The sequence below is a fragment of the Caloenas nicobarica genome, chromosome 2 (assembly GCF_036013445.1).
Source record: "Caloenas nicobarica isolate bCalNic1 chromosome 2, bCalNic1.hap1, whole genome shotgun sequence".
Lineage (NCBI taxonomy): Eukaryota > Metazoa > Chordata > Aves > Columbiformes > Columbidae > Caloenas > Caloenas nicobarica.
In genome coordinates, this window is record NC_088246.1 from 16,037,766 (window position 1) to 16,061,098 (window position 23,333).

Below are 23,333 nucleotides of genomic sequence, written 5' to 3' on the forward strand. Positions count from 1 at the left end.
AAAAGGAGTGCAGAATGGATAGTGGTACTCTTTGGAGTTATTCCAAACAACAAGAAATTTGGGGAAATTTAACATCAAGCCAAGAGAGGGTTGTTCTTAAGTCATGAGAAAATATTATTCAGCTTTTCTTGGAACACTTATTCAGATTTAAAAAGCCACAATGTGGATTTCAATCACTATCTGAATTCTCAACATTTAACACTTGATATACACTATTTCCAGTTAAAACCAATGATGAGATCAAACATGAGAGAAAATGAGCTTGACCAAAACAGCTACCATACATGAGCTCATCTACGGAACTAGTAAGCTTTAAATCAGAAGGAAATTTGGGGTAGTTCAGTTTACCTTATCCGATAACAAAAGAATCAAGTCAAATTTTTTCAGCTTTGCCACACTCTAGCATTTCCACAGACCAAGGCCTAGCTCATTTGACGTTACTTACTTACTTACTTACTTACTTACTCATTCATTTGAGGTTACTTACTTTGCAGTGTTTAGCCCCAAGTTACATCATGGCCAGCCAACATACTTAAGAGCTTGTCACATTTGCTGCTGTAGTAAATAAAATCTTATCTAAGGTATCTCATACAAAATAATTACAAATTGTTTCCAATATGCACCTGCTACTACTGCAATGCCACTACTAAATGTGGGAAAGGTTTAAAAACCTACAGCAATATAACATACCAAAGAATGTACTGAGACGTGTATGCACCTGCAGACCACAGCCCTCCTGCAAAGGGTGGTTTGCTGTCCTGGGTGTAGCTCTGCCCCAAAACAGAGCCCCATGGTCCTTTCTGCCCCCTCCACCGTGCAAATGAGGGCTGTCAAGTCTGTGCTAGTTTGGGGCAGACAGTGATGAACATTTACTCTATGGAACACTGCTCACAGGGGGATGAGTGCTTCTTAAAAAACAGGTAACAGGAGAAGAAACCTTCCCAGTGCTCATGGTCATTTTGATCCCGACCCTCCTGTGTGCTTATCTACTTGTATTAACAGGTTAGGAGGAAGGCTCAGACAAACAACACATAGCCCTCAAAGTAGTGGTTAAAACCAACACTTTTATTCCTTTAAAAAGCTTGCTACATCTCTTCAAGCTAATAATTTGAACTACTCTACATCGTTTTTTCAAGGGCGTGTTAACTCCTAGCAGGCCTGGTTTATGATTTTGCCAAGCCCCCATGACTTTTGAATCCTTTCATTGCCTCTCCTATATCAAACATAAGCTTTGTATCCCTATTTTCAATGCTGCTATAGCCTACTTCCCCCCTTATCTATTTTCCGTCATTTTTAAAATAATGCCAATTTGATTAGGTTTCTGTAGTTCACCTACTGCTTTTTCAAATATCTTTGCACTTTCTTCCATGCTGTTCTTCTTGTTGGAGAAGTTTTCTTTTGAGAGCCACAAAACCAATTAATTTTCTTCATCAAATCCCACCTTGTGTTTTCTGCGCCATGATGTATACACAGAAACAAGAGTTAGGCTGACGGCGTGTTGCAAACTGTGCCTTCCCAACCGATCAATACAGTCTCATTGTTTCCCTCATCTGTCTGTAGCCATCTGCTGTCTTTTGTTTTATACTTTTGAGCTCTTCAGGGCAGGAATTATCTTTTTGCCCTATATTTCTATACGGTATATCATCGTAATCATAGTCCAGGATTAAGGCTGGTAGATAGCATGATAATACAAACAAACAATAATAATGACAAAAATTGCTCTAAGTTCTTTGCAGATTTTTTTAAAAATCTAAGACCTAGAAATATGAGGTGGTTTGGGGAAAAAAAATCATGAATTTCACTATTTTTTTCAGTGCCTCTGAAAAGGGTTTAGAATAGCAGCGGATGGGAATATTAATTCAAGTCTTTTAATACAGTGCTGGATCAGGCTCAGCAGGTCTGACAGCCAGTCTCCATTGTAACTCCTACTGAAGGCAGCAAACGGGCTCTCAAGGGAGATGCATCAGGCCCTCCGGAGCCCAGGAGGCAGCGTGCAAGAGGAGCTGTGCCACTGCCTGGCATGACTGGGGGCTCGGATAAAGGACCACATATCGACATTTTTAGGATCTACTCCAATTTAAATATGCCATATTTTCCTATTTATTTTCTTTTTAAGCTGAATGTCAAAAAAGTTACAGGCCTGCAATACTATACAGGGACATAATAAGATAAAATGCAAGATTATTTCCACAGAAACCATAATTCGGGCAGACTACTGTGAACCACAAATGCAAAAATATTACAAAACGTGTATTTATATGCAAGGGGCCTAAATTTCAGTTACTGCTGAGAATACTCATTCCAATGTCCTCTGTGTGCCTACGTGTTCACTTATGAGACTGTAGTATGTCAGAGGTGTAATTTTGCCTCACACTGAACGCTGAAAGTGTTAGAATTTGCCCGTTTTTTTCACGGCACAGCTCCAGCAGGGACTACCTGACTCAGCTCACAAACTAGAGCCACAGCATCAAATTTCCCAACCCACTTAATTTGAAAGCCTGCCAAGATAGGTGAAAGACCTTATAAATATGTAAAGCAGGAAGTTCAAATTACACAGTGATGTAAATTCCCAGTGATTGATGCCCTTTTAAAAACAATAAAAATCCTCGAGAAAGTACAACGTTGGTAAATCTGCTTTACTACCCGTGATGTCTGGTGGTGCCGTACGGAGTTTAGACGATTGTACTTTTCGTGCGGATTTTATTTTGGATTTCTACCACTTCCTGGAGGCCAGGGGGAGGCACAGTGGGAGGAACCAAAAAACTCGGTGCCACAGCCATTTTGTTTGTGGGCAGCATGGTAGAATTCTGTCAGTCAGTATAAGGAGGGGTTTTTAAAACAGTATTTATGGAAAAACTATTCCTGCCATAACGGATGTATCTGTTGAATTTAGTGTTAATTTAGTTCTTTCATAAGGTAGGTATTTATATTTGTAACTAAACGGAGTATTTGTCGGGATTCAAGCCTCCCCACTTTCCAGGAACCATGGATTTTGTTTCAGGCATGACTGGCCTTTCCAGGCGCTGGGAGGCTGCTCAAGTGCGGCCGGGCTGGGCTGCCGGCCGGGGGCGAGCGGAGGGATGCGCCCGTCGCCTCAAACTTGCTTCGGGGTCAGGAGGGGGGTGGGGTGGGGCGGGGGGGGGGAAGGGAAAACGGCAAAGTCTCGGAATTATTTCCTCCAGCTGTCTTTCTTTATTAATTCTCCAGGGGCGGCTGCTCTCATTGAGGGGAGGGATTGGGGGGGAGGGGGTGCGTGGAGCGAGCCGTAATTTTGCAGTGTCACCGAAAACCAGCGCTAGACTTTGGTCCTGTGTGTTTCAAAGGCGGGTGTAAAATGGCACACTGCATTTTTCCAGGCGGCGGTAGCGGCGGCGGAGGGAGCGGGGGGGGCGGCGGGGCCGCTGCCCGCGGAGCCCATCGCGCCGCCGCCAGCCCTGGCAAAGTTGTGGCCCCGGCGGTGCGGGGCTCCCGCGCCCCGGCTCCCCCCGGCATCGCCCGCAGACCCTCGGGGAAGCCGCCTCCTTCCTCACCCGGCCATCCTGGCGGGGGTGGCGGTGAGGAAAAGGATAAAAGAGAGAGAGGTGGGGGGGGGGAAAAAAAGTCTCACTTTTTGCATTTGCGAAATATTTTAAGGATGTTCAGGGAGCCCTTTGCAGCATGGAGGTGGCTGGTTGTAGGAGAGCGAGTATGCAGTCCATATTGTTACAGCCGTTCTGCAAGGACTGCCTTCTCCAAAGGTAAGTTTGTGATTTTAACCAAAAATATTACTTGCTGCGTTTTTTTGGCGTGTATTAGTGCTGTGGAGGGTTTTCGTTGTATTGATGAACAAAACGTAGCCTTGTATTTTTCTTAGCTTTCGTCTCATGTGTATCCCACCCAACGATGCCTCCTTAATATCGGCAATTACTGAAGTCAGTTTTGTTTCCTCTTTAAAATTTTATGCACGCAAAGCTTAGCAGTAATTTAAGGTCAATATAAGAGCATAAAAACTCGTCTGTTTTCGAGATGGACTTGTTTTTTTGGTTCTGGCTTTTTGTTTGGAGGTTTTCTTTACTGAGTAATAAATGGATCCAGGACCAAATATGTGACTGTCTTTGTAAATATAATGCAGCTCTAATACATAAAGCAGCATATTACATTGCTGCTATATGGTCTAGTCGTGGCTAAAAGAGTTTACAATGCCATTTGTGATGGCTCTTGATGGATTACTTTGGTCTAAAGTACGGGGGAAAACTGCCCTTGGTATGGTGAAGGTGGAGATTGACATAACAGGGCTTAGATTAAGTTATGTCTTTTACTAAACAGTGACCTTTTAAATTTTCAAATTAGCGCTCTTGTGGCAATTAGCTTAAAGCATTAGTTATATAAAGGTTCTTATTTCACCACACTTCATTTAGATGTCTTGGAGGGGGGGCTGAGGGGGGAAGAGGAGGTGAGTGTTTGGTTTGCTTGTTCTTTTTCCTCCAAGAAGGCACATTTGGGAGACATTTTGTAATTTTTGGCATTTTTCTGGGCGCATTTTTTTTTTTTCAGGCGGTGGGAGATCTTTTTTGTTTGGCTCGGTTGGGGGCTGGGGGCGCTGTGGGGCTCCGGAGCGGCTTGTGTCCTCGGCTCTGCCGGGGGAGGGGGCCGGGGGGAGAGGGGAAGGTGGGGCACGGTCGGATCTATTGTATCTTTTCCTTTTCTCTGTATCTAAAGTAACAGCAGATTAGTTAGAAAGACGATTAAAACGTATCTCTGAAAAATTGTAGTGTTGCATGAACTATGGCCCAGATCAGGCATGACCTCACCCTTTCGCTGGTTTGTGTAATGAAGCAGATTTTTTTTTTTTTTCAGTCCTGTACCTAGAGACGAGTTTTTTTTCCAATAATGAAATTTTCGGCCTCACCCCCAAAATGATTTTACAGTGGCCGCAGATGAAAGGTTTTTAAACGATTTTTGTGTACAATATGGAAGGCTTTGGTACACACTTATGGTGCAACTAGTCCATTGTTTGCTTGTTGTGAAGTTGAAGGTTATATTCACTGCTGGTTATTAAACCGTAAGGTCCCTCTTGCTTGTGTGTTTGCGTGTGTGGATTTCTTGTTGAGGTCTTTAGGAGTTTGGATTGTGTATGAAGGTGGGATTCTAAAGAAGGGAAAACCTAATGTAGTCCTTCAGATTGTAACAGGATTCACCTGAGGTGGGTGGGTTTTCTCTTCCCTGTTGCTAACTGGAGCATGCGTTTTACATGTATTTATAAACAGATATATATTAATGTGTATAGTTCTCTTTTGTTACAATCTACAGATCACCTCGATTCTAAGTGCAAATGTTTTAGAAGGCTTTCTGCTAACATCCATATTAGGTGTTTAAGAAAACAGAAGTGATTAATATTCTAAGAAGATGGGTGGGAAGACATAGTCAAGCCTATGATCAGAGCATGTATTAGAAAACTCAACAGGTTCAGGAATAAATTTAACAATAAATTTAACATTTTAAGGAATCAATATGCCTATTATTTCGGAGTGATAAGAAGCTGACAGTTTTAGAGACCTTTGCATCTATTTTACATTTCAATGTCTTCATTATTTTCAAAGAAGAAATTTAACAAATAATAGACTATTTGAAACAGCCTCTGAACTTCTCATGAGCAATTTAATTTTCAAAAAAGCATTTAGATTTTGTTTTTAAAGAAAGTTTGCTCATTAAGTTATTTAGTTTTATGGAAACTGATACACAATTTCAAGTAGATCTCTATAGTGGTGTCTTTTTTTTTAAGAAAGGTAAAATTTACTTCTTTATTAGGTAAATATATCTCGTAACCTTGTTCAAGTAAGACACACGTATATCCAAGAGAGCAGTCAGCTTTCATCATCTCCTCTGCAGACAAGGTCTGCTTTTATGAAGTCTTGGCTGGAGCACAGAGTCCTGTTGGCCTACGACAGCACCATAAGACCATTACACCTTCAGTACTCTGGTACAATTCTTAGGTCTTGAGGACAAATTTCAAGATATAAGCCCTCTGAGAAAGTGTGGATTTTGAACATCTTCCATCTCTGAGACCTGATTGCTAGGCCACAAGGTTGGCATTTTGGGTTATGCCAATGGAAGTAGAGCCAATTGTTGTTAAATATATTACGATCATTATAAATCTTAGAGAATCCCTGAGTTATGTTCATCTGAGTGATTCTGATACAACTTTCATTTTCTTCTTTACATCATAGAGGCCAATGTTCAGTTTGCTCATCCATGGACAACAGTACTGAGCAAATGATAAACTACTGAAGGTAATTTCATGCTTCTGGTCCTCTTGTCATCCTGGATATAAAAGGGATGATTCCTTGTGACAGCAGCCTGTGCGTGCAGGCCATGAGTGAACTGATGGCGAGTGATCTTGCTGCTCAGAGGCAGCTTCTGGCTCACTGAAGTCAGCAAGAACATTCATGCTGAATGGAAACTTGCTTCACACTTTTTCTTCTTTCTCCTACTCCATTGGTGCTACTCTTTACCATTGGTTATGGTTTTGCCACTTTGATGCTGCATCTGATGAAAGTGTCTGTTCTCACTCCTACCAAGTAGTTGTAAGGTGAGAGAAATGCTGATATTTTGCAATTCAGTGGTTTTCTCACTTCTCTCCTGCTTCCTTTTTGAGCCATTGTTGAACAATAAAGAGTTGCCTGGAGATGTGTTGCCAATAATAAGAATTGATTAAGATTTAGCATCCTCTCAAAGCTAAACAGCAACTATTTTACCTCCTGCATCTTCTGCAGAAATGCCTGGAAGAGTAATTTCTGAGGGGCAGCTCTGTCTTGATTGTGTGTTTTCCCCACCCTGCTCCTTCTGAAATGCCTGTCTGTGGAATACCAGGACCTAAAACATAAGAAATTACTTTTTATCCTTTTTTTCTTTGTGGATTTCTTAATTTTGTCCCCTATATATTACTCCCTAAGATGGCAAAAATAATATATTTTTCTCCTAATACAGCTTCCCGTTCACCTAGAAACTGTATATAGACTCCACGCACCTTTCGAAGATATTTGGCTCTCCTGGCGTAAAACTATTTGAAGTATAGCATCCTACTCTAAAACAATATTTTCCAGGATCTTAATTCATCCTGATTGGCCAAAATGTTCCGTGTGCCTTCATGACACTCCTCCTACCAATATTGCTGTTATTATATACTCAAGTAAGAAACACAGGGTAAAGATGCCTGTCTGTCTACAATTGTCACAGAAGTGCAGATGCCTAGACTCTTGGCAGATTTAACCAGGTTCCAAAGTTAGCCACTAATAATGTGAAGACGGTTCCCCAGATGTGTGCTAACAGTATGAAAGAGCATCGTTTGGGACTCAGTTCAAATAAAGGCCATAACTCATGCTTCATTCACTTATATATCACTGTGTTCTCTGTTATCCTATGGGTGATAACACACCTTGGCATCTGGAAATCCTGGCTGTTTCCTTTTGAGGGTTCTAAACTATTCGTTGTTTCCTTCATTCAACACTCAACAAGGTTTCAGAGTGGGGGGAAAGGTATCCTTATGTTCTAAACCTTGTGACACAAAGTCTTGTTTCTACCTTTCTTATTTCAAGATTTTGTTATCTGTAGTGCTCTACATCATACATGTCAGCATCAAATTATAGCAACGAATAATTTTTTTAAAAACTTGCTTCAAGGGTCACCTATTTCCCAGCTGTGAAGAAAGGATGATATATTTCTTGCTTGCTTCAGACTCTCATATTCTAGGAAGTTAGGTCCCTCCACACCTCTTCCAGACTGGTATTTGTTTGGCTTTTCAGTGTTATGAAATAATCTGCTCTACCTCCTATATGCCACAGGAAACTGCTATGGCTAGTGCATCTTTCCACCTTTTAGCATTCATTATATTTTTCCTCTTTTATCGAATAGCTCAAGAAGCTAATTCATGTTGTAGGGAAGAGGTCCAAATCCTTGAGACAATCCTAGATTTTAAATGCTTTAGTAAATGTAGGGCTGGGGGAGGAATATCAGAGATTTGAAACTGAATTTCTTTGTGAGCTCTTGTGCACACCAAAGTATGCCTTGGACACATATGACCACATACCAGTGGCTTCAGCACCCACAGACTTATTTAGATTCTTAGGTAAGTCATGTTTCCAGTATATCATGTTACCATTGGACTGTCATTTGGCCCCAGGAGCAAGATAGTATCAACACTACAAATTTCCTTGATAGGATGTTTTGTTCATAAATTCCCTACCGATAATAGCTAGAGCCTAAAATTGGTGGTGAGAATTTGACCCTTAAAGTAGGTATTGCAGTGCTTTAGAAGTATATACATTTGCTAAAATTTATTATTTATGCCTATCTCCCTGTATAAACAACAGAGAAAGATGGGAACTGCAAATAACATGCGAGTACTAGTCTTCACTAGTTGTGCAGGGAGTTGAGATGCTATTATGGAGGTCCCAGACGGTAAATGGAAAGTTGCTCAGTGGCACACAATACCATACAATAGAAAACAATAGTTAGGATGCCAAGGCCTATTGGTTTGAGCACCAGTAAAACCAGCAAAAGCTCTAAATGCTTCTGTAGCCTGTGGGAATTCAAACCTGGAGCAAGTGGTTTCAAATGGTGGGATACTGACTTCCCCATCTTCTGTTGTTGATGACAATCTGGACCACTTTGGAGTGAAAAAAGCTAGGGAAAGGGAAAAGGAGTTATAATTTACAATGTGTTGAGCATTGGGCTTTCCAGAGGAACAGGAAAAGAAGTGGATCTCATCCCTGCTCCCAGGGCTGTTTCATGGATTTTGCTCAATGTTTAAAGTGTAGGAAGCCCTAGGAGCAGCGAGCAGAACCAAGGACTCCCAGAGCAGTCCTCTTTTTGTCATGTTCTATTTTGGTTTTTCTCTGGGACCTACACCTACAAGCTAGATAGGCAGGTAACAAGCCTGTAAGGTGGTGTTAACTCATGCTGCAATAGATTAACAGTAAGCTGTACTTCTGAGGAAATTGGAATCACTGTTTCGTAAACCTTTAATGTAGAACTTGCTTCACCTGACTTTAGATAGGTATTGTTAAATCTGTAACCCTAGTCATTGAAAAGAAACAGGTCAAGTAAATCACATTTTTAAAAAAGAGACAACAAAAAGACACCCCCTCCCCCCCAAAAAAATTGGATTTCTGCTGTGAGATGAACCATATTTTAAACTTCATTGATTACCCTGATCAGATGCCCATCTGCCTAGTATGACTCGCTCAGATGTGAATGTCCCCACTTAATCAGATAAGTCCTACACCCCAGTGCTTGCTTATACTGACTTGCGCATGATTTAGGTACTGAAAAGTTAGGTCCCCTTCAGGGCTTTAAGAAACTTGCTAAATGTAAGCAAGACCTCCCTGGCCTCACATGTGTGTGCAGCTTGAATATTCATTAACACAAATAAGAGTGAGTTTTCCATATTTGTTCAAACAGGCTAAAAAAACCAGGTGACTCACATCCAGGCCTTTCAGCATTACAGGCACCCCTGAGGTCCTGTATCTGTTTACTAGGAACCCTGGTGCTGCCATAATCTGATGACTAAAAGGATCATTTCTTCAAAGGGTCCTTTTACCTCACTGCTTTTTCATCTGTAATGCCAGGACATGTTAACCTGTTGAACTGGTTCAGAGCTTTTTTTAAAATAAAATTTCATTTCAAATGTTATAACGCAGAGCAGTTATGTTATTTCTGATGATCTTAAAGGTATCTATACAAGAAAATATTGTGATGCCTTTAGACATTGTGATTGTGTATTTGCAGTTCAAGTGCCACAGTCAGCATTTTTTAAGGAGAAGCTGTGCTGGATAATAGAGGTGGAAAAAACTTATACCTGATGACTCCACATACACACATTCTTTTTGGCCCATATCCATTTATAATCGAATGAAGAATGAAGATTCTGTAAGAAAGTATTCTGACTTCTTTGATCATCTTGGAAACAATTTCCCAGCTAAGAACTGGGTACTACAGGAATCTGTGGTCCTTGGAGGCTCTAGTCAAGCACACTTGCAGATGAGTTACTTTAATGAGAGAAACTACTTTCCTTCCTATATTCTATGTTCTCCCCTGATTTTTTTTTTTTTTTTTTTTAATTAGCTCATGGCCTTTTGTGCTAACATCCTTCTTGAGTTGCTTACCAATCAGATGAAATTCAGGAGACATAGCACTTGTGGCCAGTCCATGGCTTGTGCACAGGCCTGTGTGTCAATGACAGTGGTCTGTCCTCTCTTGGACAGATCAACAGAGTGCCAGGCAACACTAAAACTAACATATTATTTAATAAAGGAATGAGAATGGAGTGTCTGTATTGGAGAGGGGTGAGGGGGTGAAAGCCTTAACTGCTGGTACTCTCTAAATTATTTGAGAAAACCACTTCCCACTTGGTTGTGTTTCTCAGGTTGCCCTCACACCAGACTTGAGGATTTCACTAGGGAGAAGAAAATACCAGTGGTATCACATCAGTTTGGGATTTCAGAGCCCATCTGCATTAGATACATAGAGAAAATAATATAATCTAACCTGATTTCTCTTCTCTGAGTAACTTCATATTTCTATCTAAACCAAAACACTTTCCCTCTCAACATCTGCCAAACTCTCACGAGTCTTTTTTGCATTCTCTAAATGTTGAAAAACCTCTGAAAAATGTATTTTCGTCAGGTTAACTCTATCAGAGTTTTCCATTCTTATGCCCTGATGCTATAATTTAAAAAAAACAAAAAAAAAAATCAAACCACTCAGATCAGTTCTGTATTCAAGTCTAGCCTCCTCTGCTGGATATATACATTCAAACTTAGTTCATTATCTGTCTTCACTAACAAACAGAATAAAACAAAACCAAACAAACCAACAAACCAAACGAACAAAAAGTTATTAATTAGAATTTTCTGAAGTGGTTATATAAGTGTTTGGTTATCAATATGATTAATTTGTATCCAGAAGACAAATAATATGTCTGTAATATTCTATCTTCTGCTTTATTTAGAAGTATAAAACAAACTACAGTGTGTAGTGTAAAGGAAACCACATCTGAAGTTGATTTTTTTTTTAATGTTCTTGCAAACTAATGACATCAGACTTTTGAAATCTAAAAGCTGAATTATTTGTGGTTTTTTTCCCTTTATTTGGAGAAATATATTTATTTTAAGTAAAGATGGTATAGCCTGTATTATATACTTAATAACACAATCCTATTAATTGGTCTGGAATTCATGAGGTGGGTAGGAAGACACCACTTTTTTTTTTTTTTTTTAAATATTTTAGAGAGAGCTTGACTACCCACCCCCAATCTAAACAAATGCATTAGGAAATGCCTCTTCGTTCCAAGATGCAGGTATACTTTCCTGCACCGGAAGACTTCTAAATCTTAGCTAATCCCTGTCTAGGTATAAATCAGTATTTTCACGAATTGCCTGAAACAAGCAGATATACTACTTTCATTCTGATTGAGGAACTGCAGTTTAAAGCATTTGATGTTATAGAGTTGATAACAGACTAGAACTCCACATTGTTTAACATCAGCGATATAATTCTGAAGTTCTGTATATACTTGATCATACTATCCAGAAGCTCTGAAGCACTTGAAATGATTTCCATAGCTTGACTTGCAAGACAGAAATCCTGTCTTTGGAGTGTAAGCTACTAAGTAAATTACTTATTTTAAAAACAAAATTTAAAAACTTAGAGCATATGAGCTTACCTGGGTTGAATTTGCTATATATTTGCACATACATAGAGGCATGCAATTAACAGTACAGTAGTTGATTTTCTAAATTTATGTAAAGGAACGTAGCTTGTTCCAGTATACTCCTTTATCCCTGGTTAGTGTGTGACCACTTCAGCAGCCTAAGGTTTATGTAGTGATGTGGTGGGTTTTTTGTTTGGTTGATTTTATCATAATGGTCAGCTGAAGGATCCAGGACAGAGTGCATCACCGTGACTACCCCCAGACCTATGTACAATTGTAATTTCTCTACTTCTTTTCTACATTTTTAGCCCTTCACCTTATGGTATGCAGAGTATAAAAGTAATCTATACTTAGACCCTTTGATTAATGAATTAGCAGTTGTGTTGGCAAGACAAAGTGTGGTGCTCTTATTTGGTTTGGGGTTTGTTGTTTGGCTGGGGTTTTGTTTGCCTTGTTTGTTTGTTTGGGGTTTTTTTTGGTTTTTTGCAAGCCAAATCCTTTGCATTTCTAGCAACAAAAGGATGAGATTTTTGACCTTCTGCTAGATTTTCTACTGGAAATACATGATCATATGATTAACTTCACTTGACTCAGAAATTATTCATGTGTTATAAGTGTGCAGTGCACCTAAGAGGTGCCTAGCCTGTCTGCCCAGATCAGGTTTTATTTACCATAATGTTTTAGAGTAATTAGCATGAAAGAATGAATTGTGATTTTAATATTATTATTGTTTTGTTTTTCAGAATACAAAAAGCTTTGAATAAAACTTAAAAAAACCCCAGACCATAAAGTCAGACATTTTTGGATTTTTTTGTGTTGTCCCCCCTCTGCCCCCAGCTTAAAAATGACCACAAACAAACAAAACCCCACAACTTTGCAAAAAGTTTACATTTAAAAACTTTGTCTGTCTTACTACGCTTTCCACAAGATAATCTTTATGGATTGAGTTTCTGGATAAGATGACTGAAGCAAGAATTCAAAGTATGTCCAGCATATTTTGGAGGCAATACATATTATGGAATGGAAGCATAAAGGAGAAACTCCTAAATCATTTATCTGTTACCCTTACAATTCTTAGGATAACTATTCTGAATCCAGGAAAACTTAAACAGGGAAAGATGTCTTCCAATACAGAAAAGTCTCAGCATGGTTTTTTTTGTCTTTTTACCACTGCTATATCTAACAGAATAACTGCTTCCACTGTTATGGGTTTTCCCTACACACATAAAAGCTTAAATTTCCTGAACGAGCTGTATAGAGGAAACTAATTCCTTCCTGAGAGTACTAAAAAAACTCCAACAAACCCTTTCTGCTTTCAGATACATTTTTAGGCAAGAGAACGGCAAAATGGACTCTACCTGTACAGGTGATGTTGCAATATATGTTGAGTCTGTAAAATAACCATCCTAAGTCTTTAGTTCCTCTTGCAGTCTTTCTGCTCCTCCTATGGAAGCAACTGCCTCCACCATCTGTAAGAGCTGAGCTATAGTTGCAAAAGTAGCAATGTGGTGGTAGCTTTTGCTGCTCCTCTCTTTGCTTTGTTTCTTCTCAGGAAGACTCTTACTGGCTAGTGTTTTTTCCCTCTCCTTTGGATATAGCTCAGTGGCACGACATCCCTCAGGTTCAGACAGTTTCCCTGAGGATGATGGACTCTACTTTTGAATGTGTGTGGCTGACAACACATTCCCCAAGTAAGATTACACCATTAAATTGGCATCTAACTCCTTTCACTCACGTGGAAAAATGTTGCCTGTTATATGTGTACTTGAAACTATAAAACCCCACCCACATACAGTGATGATCAGTCTGAAAGAAAACAAATCCTTCACTTACAGACTAGTTCAGACACCAGTCTTCTTGGCAAAGTTTTTCAAATATAGCATGTGACAGTGTATTACTGTTTTGAGTGCATATTGAATTGCATATACAGTTTTATCACTTTCAAATCGGTTTTGTGTGTTTTAGTATTCCAAACTACTGTATTTTGCAGCCATCACAAACTGGATAGTGTGAAGGAAGAAGGCAGTGGCAGTAAGCTGTAGCTAATGGAGGAACACAACTTCTAACATGCGACTTTTCTTCTGGTTAATATAGTTGGGGTGTTTTTTTTGCTGAGTTGTTAAGAGTATCTGATTGGATTCCCATTTGGTACTTGGTGCAGGTTCACAAGCAACTGTGCTGATATAAATGAAGGGGCAGCACGGCTACAGGGGAGATGGTGAATGGGAGAGCAGAAAGTGGGACGGCAGTATCTTAAATCAATGTTGATAACAAAGGCAACATGTTATAAAGCGATGGTCTCATGTGGAGAGCCTGAGAAATGACAGAACTATGGTTCATTTCAGCCTATCTTGTTTTTGTTAGCATTACCCAATGCAAAACAATGTTGTCTTGTGATCTCCTGCATGTAGTTTTAAAATGGGAAACCCACTGATCACATGGTAATTCCTTATCCAGTTTTAGGTATGGCCACTTGCAACAAAGTGTTCAAACTTCAGATTCTGTTGCAAGAAAGCCAGCTTCTATGTTTCTGTTCTGAATGTTAAGGACACAACTAATTTTGTAATGCTCCTTTACTGGTCATTTCTAGTAAGATACTGCTTATGAAAACAGCAATAATTTGTTTTATAGTCAAAAGATCACATGTTCATGTTTTAACACTTCTGAGAATCTTGTTTTACCAGGCTCTTATATCTCCAAATTTAATTTTTAGGCAGCTTTGGAATCTAAAATGTATTGTTTTCCTACTAGCTATTGAACAGAAACGGAAATAGCTTAAATGCAGAACTATCCCTTCTCTTCTCTGTTTGGTATTCTGCAGTATAAATTGGAATTACTTACAAAAAATAAAAGGTAACTAAAAGATTTGGCTGTGCAGTACATGTACCTACCTGTTTGCTACAGAAACAAATATTCCTATGTTACTTTCCCCTTGTTGAGACAAGAATTGAGGAAGAGACTGACTTAGTCACTCCTTTCAATTATGATTCTGAACTTTAAACAAGCTTTGTACCTATTGCATCTCAACCATGAACACCTAAACTAAGAGACTATATCATACCATTCTTTGAGATGTCAAAGCTATGAAACACTAAATTATATTACAATAAAAATGGTAGAGGTTATCACAAAGGTGTTCTATACCAGTTTTGTAGTATGGTGTATGAACTCTTTAAATATGCTTGACAGTCCCATTATCTCTTTTAAAACAGGCAGCTGACTACACATAAACTTCTGAAAGTCTTTCTTTGCCTCAGAGAGGTTTTAAGCCATAAAACTAAATAAATACTCAAATTTGTAAAAACGTGTCAAATGGTACATAGAACTTGCAAACCAGAACGATGAGTTAATTTTGTGGGCTTCAGAAACCTGAGCAAGGTAATATCCCAAGAGACCCTCTCTGTAGTTGTAGGGATCAAGTTGCTGGATCTTTGCCCTTAATGCTCAGTCTGAATTTAATACTTCTGATTATATATTGAAATGGTTATATTTACCACCCACATATCTGATGTACAAATTTCTTTCATTATGGTAAAGCTTGTTCTTCTAATTTTGAGATAATAAAAGGATGAAGCCTTACAGAAATGCTTCCAATGTTAAAGATATAATTTCAGCGGTTTGTACAAAAAAAGTACGGCAGTTCAAAATGCCATTATTCATTACATTTCAGTTTTTAAAACAGACACCTAGCACTTTGGTACAACAACTGAGTTAACTCTTGCTGATCTTTCACTGAGAGCTGGCAAAGAGTATTTTGGTCATTATACAAAACATACAAATTTTAGATTAACTACTGTCCATAGTGCAGCACTGATGTCTACAAATGTAATGTGAACTGTTTGGTAAATGCTACAAAATGGCAAAAGTTAAAATAAATCTGCGTAACCTAACTGAAAGGAAGGTAAAATAGAAACATGAGTCTGTTTACGTTCTATAGTTTTTCCTGTTATCACTTTTGCAGAACAGAAATTAGGCTGATGTTGCATTATTTTCAAATACCGCACTTTTCGACTTACTAGCAAATTAATTCAGGCAATATTGAGGACTAATCAACTTCTGGTACAAAACAAATGCTATCTGGTTTATTGGCAAAACATTAAGAGTTGATGAGTCCAAGAGTTTCAGGCCAAAACTCTTTCTTAATGCATACTGTCCCAGTTGGATCCAAATGTTATTGTCTGTTCTGCTTGTTCAGCACTTTCCTCAAGCCTGTGGCAGGGTTAGCAATGCAAAGGTCAATTAAGGATAAGTTTAAACTTGGATTTTCTTTCTTTATAGTTCAGGATATTTTCTATACTTTCCTTTTCATTATGTATAGTTTTTCTTTCATCAGTGGAAGTGGGCAGTTATATTTAATGGCCTTATTTTTTGCTTAGCTGCCAGATATTTCATTTTCAGTTAGTGGTTTTGGTCAAAGACAATCTATGATAGTGTACCTTTTTTGTGTGTGTGTCATCACCTTATCTGTCTGCTAGGTGCATAAACTAAATTATTATTCCGTATTTGTAGAAAACTCTGTAGATGTTTTATGTGCAATTTATTTTAAGATTTTAGAATTACTGCTTCAAGCTAGTGTGTGCTTGAAGTTTTAAAATGAGCATAAAAAGCAATCTGCATTTCTAGCATTTGGTTCTGATGTAACTACAGAAATACAAATTAATACAATGATATTCCTTAGTTCACATCACTATCTTTAAAGTAAAAAACAAACAAACAACTCTGCCCTAAAAAAAAAAAAAAAAAAGTCTCCAAGTCTCATTGTCCCCAGCAGCTGTCTTCCAGTGCATTACCCATTTGCAATACAGATATTGCAATATTTCCTGTCCCAGAGAGGATGTGAAGCTAAATTACTTGCAGGTGAAAGAGTTCAGGAAAGTCAGATGTGCAAATAGTTGGCTTGAAACGGCTGTTAACTGCATCTAGCAATATTTCATCCAGTGGCTAGGAGTTATTTAAGGTCGAGGATGGTGGTATTAAAGAGATGATGCTATTTAAAAAATTGCTTTTGCTTTTATTATAGGCATATCAGATTATTGAAATTACTAATCAAAATAAGGCTCTTGTAATGCTTTTGTTACATTTATGTCCTATTTCCAAAAGTTCTATTTCGTAAGAGTAATAAGTGATAAAGAACAAGGTCTGTCTACTGATTCTTATACAACAGCACAAGACAACATTTTGCTTTAAAAGTGGAGGGATACGTAAATTCAAACAAAATACAACTTTGTAGTACTTCGTCATTAAAATAAACACACCTTCAAGAAGGTGGGTCTAGTTATGATTTAACTATAGAACTAGAATGGCATTATGCGCCAGTGTGAGAACATAACATACATGAGCAGGTGAAGTGTTTCTTACCTAGACAGCTCCAGCTGTGCCCGGGGAGAAATGGGTTTTGACGGGTTTATGGCTGCGCTGTGTGACCTGGGGCGGCATGTGGAGATGTTACTGAGACTCTACATTTCCTGTCGCTTGCTTGTAGCGCAATACTGCATCAATTTAATCAAATCATTGGGATGTAAATGAGCTTACCTAATGAGACGCGCTCAAATTAGTTCTATCCTTCGCCGGTAGTGAGCTCGCTTTGAACGGGTAACCGGTAACTGAAATCCGAGCAAGGGTTAAACTAGTTCACGTGTCTGCACTTCGCTACGGGACCAAGTTTCTGAAGCCTCAGAGAAACAGGCTGGAAACGCTGTTGTGGCGGTGCCCGGTTCTCACAGTTCTTCATGTTTTCAGGGAGGTGCCTTTTTCTCCTTCATTTAGTACGAATGTGAACTCGTTTCCGCGATGCAGGGAGGGACGGAGCCGGGCGAGCAGGTGCTGCCGAGACTCGGCGGTGGGACGCCCGGGACAGGGGCCGCTGCCGCCCGCCGGGGCTCGGGCCGGGCCCTCAGCCCAGGGGCGCTTCCCGCTCCCCGGGCGGCCCCTCTTTACCCCCCGCAGTCGGAAGCCGCCGCCGGGCGCCGCTCCGGCCGCTGCTCGGGGGGCGCGGCCGCGTTCGAGGGGAACGGAGCGGCCCCGCTGCCGCCCGCCCGGGCCGGGGTGAGTGCAGCGCTCGGGCTGGCGGTGCCTCGGTGCGGCGCCCAGCCGGCCCCCGAGTGACCGGAAAGGTCGGGGCCGGCACTTTCCCGCTCTCCCTCGCTTCCCTTCCCCGGGTTTCCCGCAGGCTGTCAGGGAAAGGCGTTGCTCCTTCTGCCTCGGGGAGGCTGCCCCTCGGGGTGGGGGGATTTGGGACCACCGGCCTCCCTGTGCCCCCGCAGGAGCGGAGCGCGTCGTCCCCAGCGCAGCTCCGAGGCGAGCGAGCGGAGCGGGCCCGGCCGCGCTCTGAGGAAAAGGCTTCCCCGCTTCTCCCCCCGCCCCACGCGAGACGGGGCCCTGCGGGGAGCGGCCCCGTCCCCCCGCGAGCGGTGCCCCGTGCCCGCTGCCCGGCCGCTCCGAGCTCTCCCGCGCTCCCGAGCCCGCGCTCCCGTGCCCGCGCTGCGCGCGCTCTCCCCCGGGCGGCGCTGTGCCCGCGCCCCTGCGCGATGCAGTGTGGGAATGGCTGTGGCGCTGGGGTTGGCTGAAAGAGGCGGCCAGTCGAGGTTTAATGTCCGCCATGTTGGCCGTGGCGTATTGAGCGGAGCCGGAGCGGCGGAGGAGAGAAGCCAGCGCCCAGCCCAGCCGCGCCAGCCGGCGCCGCCGGGCCCCGTGTCGGAGTGCGCCCCGCCCTGCCGGGGGAGCCCCGGTTCCTCCATGAGAGCGCTCGGCGGGGTCCGGCTCTCAGCTCGGAGCGCTCTTGCTGTCGCCCCCCCCTCCCCAGCCGGAGCCGCCATCGCCGCCTAACATGAGCAAACTGTCGTTCCGGGCCCGGGCGCTGGACGCGTCCAAGCCGCTGCCCGTCTTCCGCTGCGAGGACCTGCCCGACTTGGCCGAATATGCCTCCATTAACCGGGCCGTGCCGCAGATGCCCACGGGCATGGAGAAGGAAGAGGAGTCGGTACGTGAGACCCCCCCCCCCTCGGCCGGGTCCCTCCATCCCCCCCGCACCCGGGGCCCCCACCTTCGCCTCTGCGCAAGCACAAAATGGCCGCCATCTTCTCCCCGCTCTCCCCGCCCGCCGGGAGGGGGGGGGGGGCACCTCGGGCGGGAAGGTGCCGAGCCCGGCGGCCCCTGACCGCAGCTGCCCCCAGCGCTTCCCTGCGGCCCCCTCTGCCCCCAGCCCGCGCCCCGCGGCAGCTGGCGGCCGTTCGCCGGGGCCCCGAAAGGCACAAAGGGGGTCACGTGATTCCGCGGGCGGCCGCCATTTTGTCTCTTGGTTCTTGGGCCGGGCCTTGTGCGGCAGCGGCGGGGAGACGCGCCTCGGCGGCGCCGTGCCCGCTCTGCCCCACCGGGTGGCGCTGCCGAGCCGGCCGCCGCCGCAGGGGGCGCTCGGAAGTTGTGGCTGTCGGCGCGGGAGCGCGCGCGCGCGCGCCGGCCCGGGCCGCCCTCGTGGGGCAGCGGGGAGTAACGGCCGGGCCGGGCGGGGAGCGGCGCTCGGGGCCCCGCGCTCCGGGCGCGCCGCGGTCCTTGTCCGCGTCCCCGCGCACGTGCCTGGGCGGCGCGCGCCTCCTGCGCGGGCTCGGCGCGAGCCGGCCGGAACTTGTCGCTGCGACACTGGTGTAAGTGTTGTTTGTGCCCGGCGTAGGCAGTGGAAGGGTTTCTGCTTAGGTTTGTTCGAAAGCGTTAGAAGTGCTTTCAGAGACAGGCGTGATGTACGTAAAATTGTGGTATTCGCTACATGGGAATACAGAAGTCGGTACTGAAATACTACTCAAAGAAAGAAAATCCGAGTTTGGAGGCCGAAAGTCTGTCGCGTCCCCTCTCGGTTTTGCTGCCTCAGTGATGAATGAAACGTAAACCTTTTAGAACTTCAAGATCATTTGATCATTCACTCAACACGTTCCAAGATAGGGGTGTAACATTCAGCAGCTGTTACTGCTGAAGACCCCTACTGAGGTGGGTTGTTATTTTCAGTGTTTGCAGATCTTTAATTATTTCTTTAGTGCGGTCAGTTTTCCCTATTTATGTATTAAGCACAGCAGATAGGAGAGAACTGTAGAAATACAGTTCTGTAAACAGGTTTTGAAATTTAGTGATAAGAACAAACGTGACAATGTCATAGTTTTGAGTTTTGCTAGCTGTCAGGCTGCCATTGTCCTTCAAACGTGACAGACTGTGCAGTTCCTGTTTGTATATCCAGATGTAGCAAACTTGAGAGTTACTTCTCTAAAATTTAAAATACACATTATCTACTTTAAATGTAGCCTCTTTGTAGCACTACTGCTCTAAATTAACTGATTGTGTGAATTTTTATGAAATGTCCTCAGGCTGAATGATTTCTGGAAAGCGGTAGTCTTTGCATGTTGTTGTCACCATTCAGTAACGGACTCTCTGAAGCTTTTCTAGTTTAACTGCCTACCATTTTAACATAATTGAATATTTCTAAGTCCTGTGTAAGTCGTAAGTTACTTTAAACATCCACTAAAATATATATTGGTGGGGTTTTTAAAATGGTTTTGTTTGGGTGGGTTTTTAATATTTGTGAAGTGAAGGTGCTCAAAACTTTAGCATGGTATCCATTCAGTAGTAGTATTTAAGCAGTACGTAGCTATGCTTAGGTGCTCGTGTTTCTTTTGGTGCGGTAGATATATTCTGAATTGATAACTGTAGATTCTGAATATGAGAGCAAATACCTTAATTTCTACTTATACCAGAATTTTAAGTTTTATATTTGCTATGATGCTTGCTTGCAGAGTTTGTTTCTCAGTTTGAGGAAGTGTGCATACATGCATTTATTTATGTAGAAATGTCAGGTTGCCATCTCTCTCTTTTACTGTTTGCCTGGCAGTTACAAGTCCTCAGGCTAGAAAATTACATGAGGTAGCTAAATAGCCTCCATTAAAGCCAGACATCTATGTCCTAGCTAAGGAAAAGTAGTTGTGGGCAAGGGAAAATTTTTAAACGTTAATTGTAAGATTTGTTTATGTGGTTAATGTGATGCTTTTGTTTACTAAATCTGGCTTTGAGGGTTAAACTTAAGTGCTGCAGATATAAGTAGACACTTTCCACAGTTAAAGTTTCCTCATGCTTTTGTTTTAAATGTGTATGCACACAAACACACACCTCCAAGAGAAATTTGTTTGCCATAAGTAAATACAAGTGTCTTCCTCAATCCTTTTTGGATCTCCTTATGTAAAATAGTTGATGATAAACTCTTCTCCCTTCTTGTTTCCACCAACTTACTAAATTTCCTTCCTTCCCTATTATCACCCCAAAAAGCTTTCACTTCAGTTTTATGTTGGTGGTGATGAGAAAGAGGCATGGTGGTTGGCTAAAGTTACATCAAACTTCACAGGTTTAATAACCTACTACGTTCTGCTTCTCAAACTTCATGCTGTGCAGAATTTTGGAAGGTTGGGAGTTGTTCGTATTACATAGCAGTTGAAGACTTGAGTCAGAGGATTTTTTTTCCCCTAATACTTAGGAAGATAGTAGATATTTTGTCTTAGCTGTTTCTTTACAAACAGATGGTAGGGTGTCCCATGAGAATCTGTGGAGACTAGTGTGAACAGGCATTTATAACTCTTTTATAAGTAAAATTCTAACATTGCCTCGAGTTTTGCATAAATGTGATTTTAGATGAACGCATATTTGGAGTTAAGTGCTCTTCTCTTGACTCAGTAACTTTCCCTAGGGGAAAAATGCAATCAATCATCAAGTCGCAAGGTATTTAAATGACTAATAAGTATTTTGATGCACAAAAAGGAATCTGTTTTGCTTTCCTTTCATCTTTTTCCCCTCCTGTTCCTGCGAAGAATAAATAGGAAAAATAGTACATCTTCATTATTACAACTGGAAGGTTCATTTGAGCAGTGATGTTCTGTAAGAGTCTTGTGAAGGAGAAACAGCCTTGATAAGTTGATCTGAGTTCTAAAATATGCAACTGATAAAAGGGATGTAGTAAGTCTTTAAAAAGAAGAGGCAACTAAGGGCCTTAAAGTGATGCCAGTTTTGTTAATGAGTACACCTTTCTGCTTAGTAAGTCATAACTTCAGTTAGAGGTTTTGTTTGGAGATAAAAGACTATAGTAAAAAGTTCTTTGGCACACGGACAGTGGTACTTGAAGTTATCAACTGATACTGTGTTCTGACAGTTGGTTTAGCTCCAAGTTTCTAGGGTAAACACATTGTGGCTGTTGCCAAGTCCATTGCTAAATCTAGGAAACTAAAAACTATCAGAAGACATGCATCTCTGAAAAAGAAAGAAAAGAAAAAGCCTTTAAAATGTAATTACTCTTGTTATGCAACACTGAACATCCCCTGTATTATCTCAGAATCCTGGTTTTGAGCAAAAACATGTCCTTACTGCTGTAATTTTGAGAATGGAACAACAGACTACTGTTAATAATATAGCAGTGCAGATTTGGCTCGTAAGTCTATTTTATTCATAACTGCCTGAATAATGAAGTAGATGGATCAGATTTGTTTATCCTTTGCGAAGGTGTTTATTTGTGTGGCCTCTTGTTTTGTGGTTTTTGAGAGGGGTGTTGCTTTAACTGGAAATTCAGATTCTGGACTGAAAGGAGACAGCTGGAAGGACAGAGCGGAGGTAACTTTAGTTGAGATATAATGCTTTACTGAAAAAATAAGACAAACTGAAGCTTTCCGAACATGTTCAGTAACTTTAAGTTTCAGAGAGAAACCATGCATAGCTTTAAGGGCATCTGAGGTTTGATGGCCTCCAACCAAACCAAAGAAAATAGACTTGTTTTCCCTGTGTTTTTCTGAAAGGAAAGGAGATGGGACACATGCTGCATCCCCAGCCTCTAGATACTCTTAGGTAAAACCCAGAAACTTAGGAGGGCTTTGAGATTTTGCAGATTTTATCCTTGTGGAAAATTACTGTGAATATAGTTTGTTGGTTTTGTTTCTTTTTAAGAGTTAAATAATAAAAACAAAGCCATGTGTTTGAAGCACCTCATATCCACATTTATAAGACATATTTAAAATGTCAGGAAGTATGAACTTGGTAGTTGAAGCAGTGCCTCAGCAAAGATCAGTGTGTGAACACAGATGTTTTTAATTAAATGCCCTAGTATACATCAGATAAATGAATTATTTAAATAGGAAAATATGGCGATATTGATGTTTCCAGTTAATAACAGTCCTATGGGTATGAGAATTAGCATGGGTTTGAGGTTGTGGGTTAGTTTTTGTTTGTGTGGTTTTTTTTTTCCTCAAGTGAGTTTGTTATCTTGATGTAAATGCTGATATTACTGTGGTCATACTAAGGTTTTGAATGCTACATTTTCTTTTAGTTTTGTGTATGTTCAAGTTTGTATAGGTTAGATGCACGTTTCCTATCAGGTAAACTTTTCTAAGTCCTGGTGTCTCTGTCCTTGGTGTTGATGCAGGGGAGAGAGTATCAAGGGATGAGAACTTCTGTTGCTTTATTACTCTCTTAACTCATTCTCTGACTAAACTCGTGGTCCAGTGGTTAATCTTTGCCCTTAAGTCTGGAGTAGCAGCTTTCTTGTCCTAGTAGATTTCTGCCAGACTTACGCACCTTGAGGAGTTCTGTTCTTAAGGTTCAGAGTTGAAAATGCGAGCTTGCTTTCTAATTT

General features: G+C 41.6%; 1 protein-coding gene and 1 long non-coding RNA gene across 11 annotated transcripts in view; one reads left to right on the plus strand and one right to left on the minus strand.

Moving 5' to 3' along the window:
* The window catches only part of LOC135985400 (uncharacterized), a 46,825-nt gene extending 29,118 nt beyond the window's left edge, over positions 1–17,707 (minus strand). Inside the window, exon 1 of the long non-coding RNA XR_010605780.1 lies at positions 17,222–17,707. This is a non-coding gene — a long non-coding RNA (uncharacterized LOC135985400). The remainder of the gene's footprint in view (positions 1–17,221) is intronic.
* The window catches only part of EPC1 (enhancer of polycomb homolog 1), a 67,447-nt gene continuing 46,891 nt past the window's right edge, over positions 2,778–23,333 (plus strand). For 4 of the 10 annotated variants that reach the window (XM_065628700.1, XM_065628701.1, XM_065628709.1 and 1 more), the window contains exon 1: positions 18,185–18,668. In XM_065628700.1, coding sequence (XP_065484772.1) covers positions 18,516–18,668 — 153 coding nt within the window. In that variant the 5' untranslated portion in view covers positions 18,185–18,515. Of the gene's footprint in view, positions 2,917–3,064; positions 3,111–3,476; positions 3,738–18,184; positions 18,669–23,333 lie in introns of those variants that run through there. The other 6 variants (XM_065628702.1, XM_065628703.1, XM_065628704.1 and 3 more) reach the window with 5 other exon arrangements.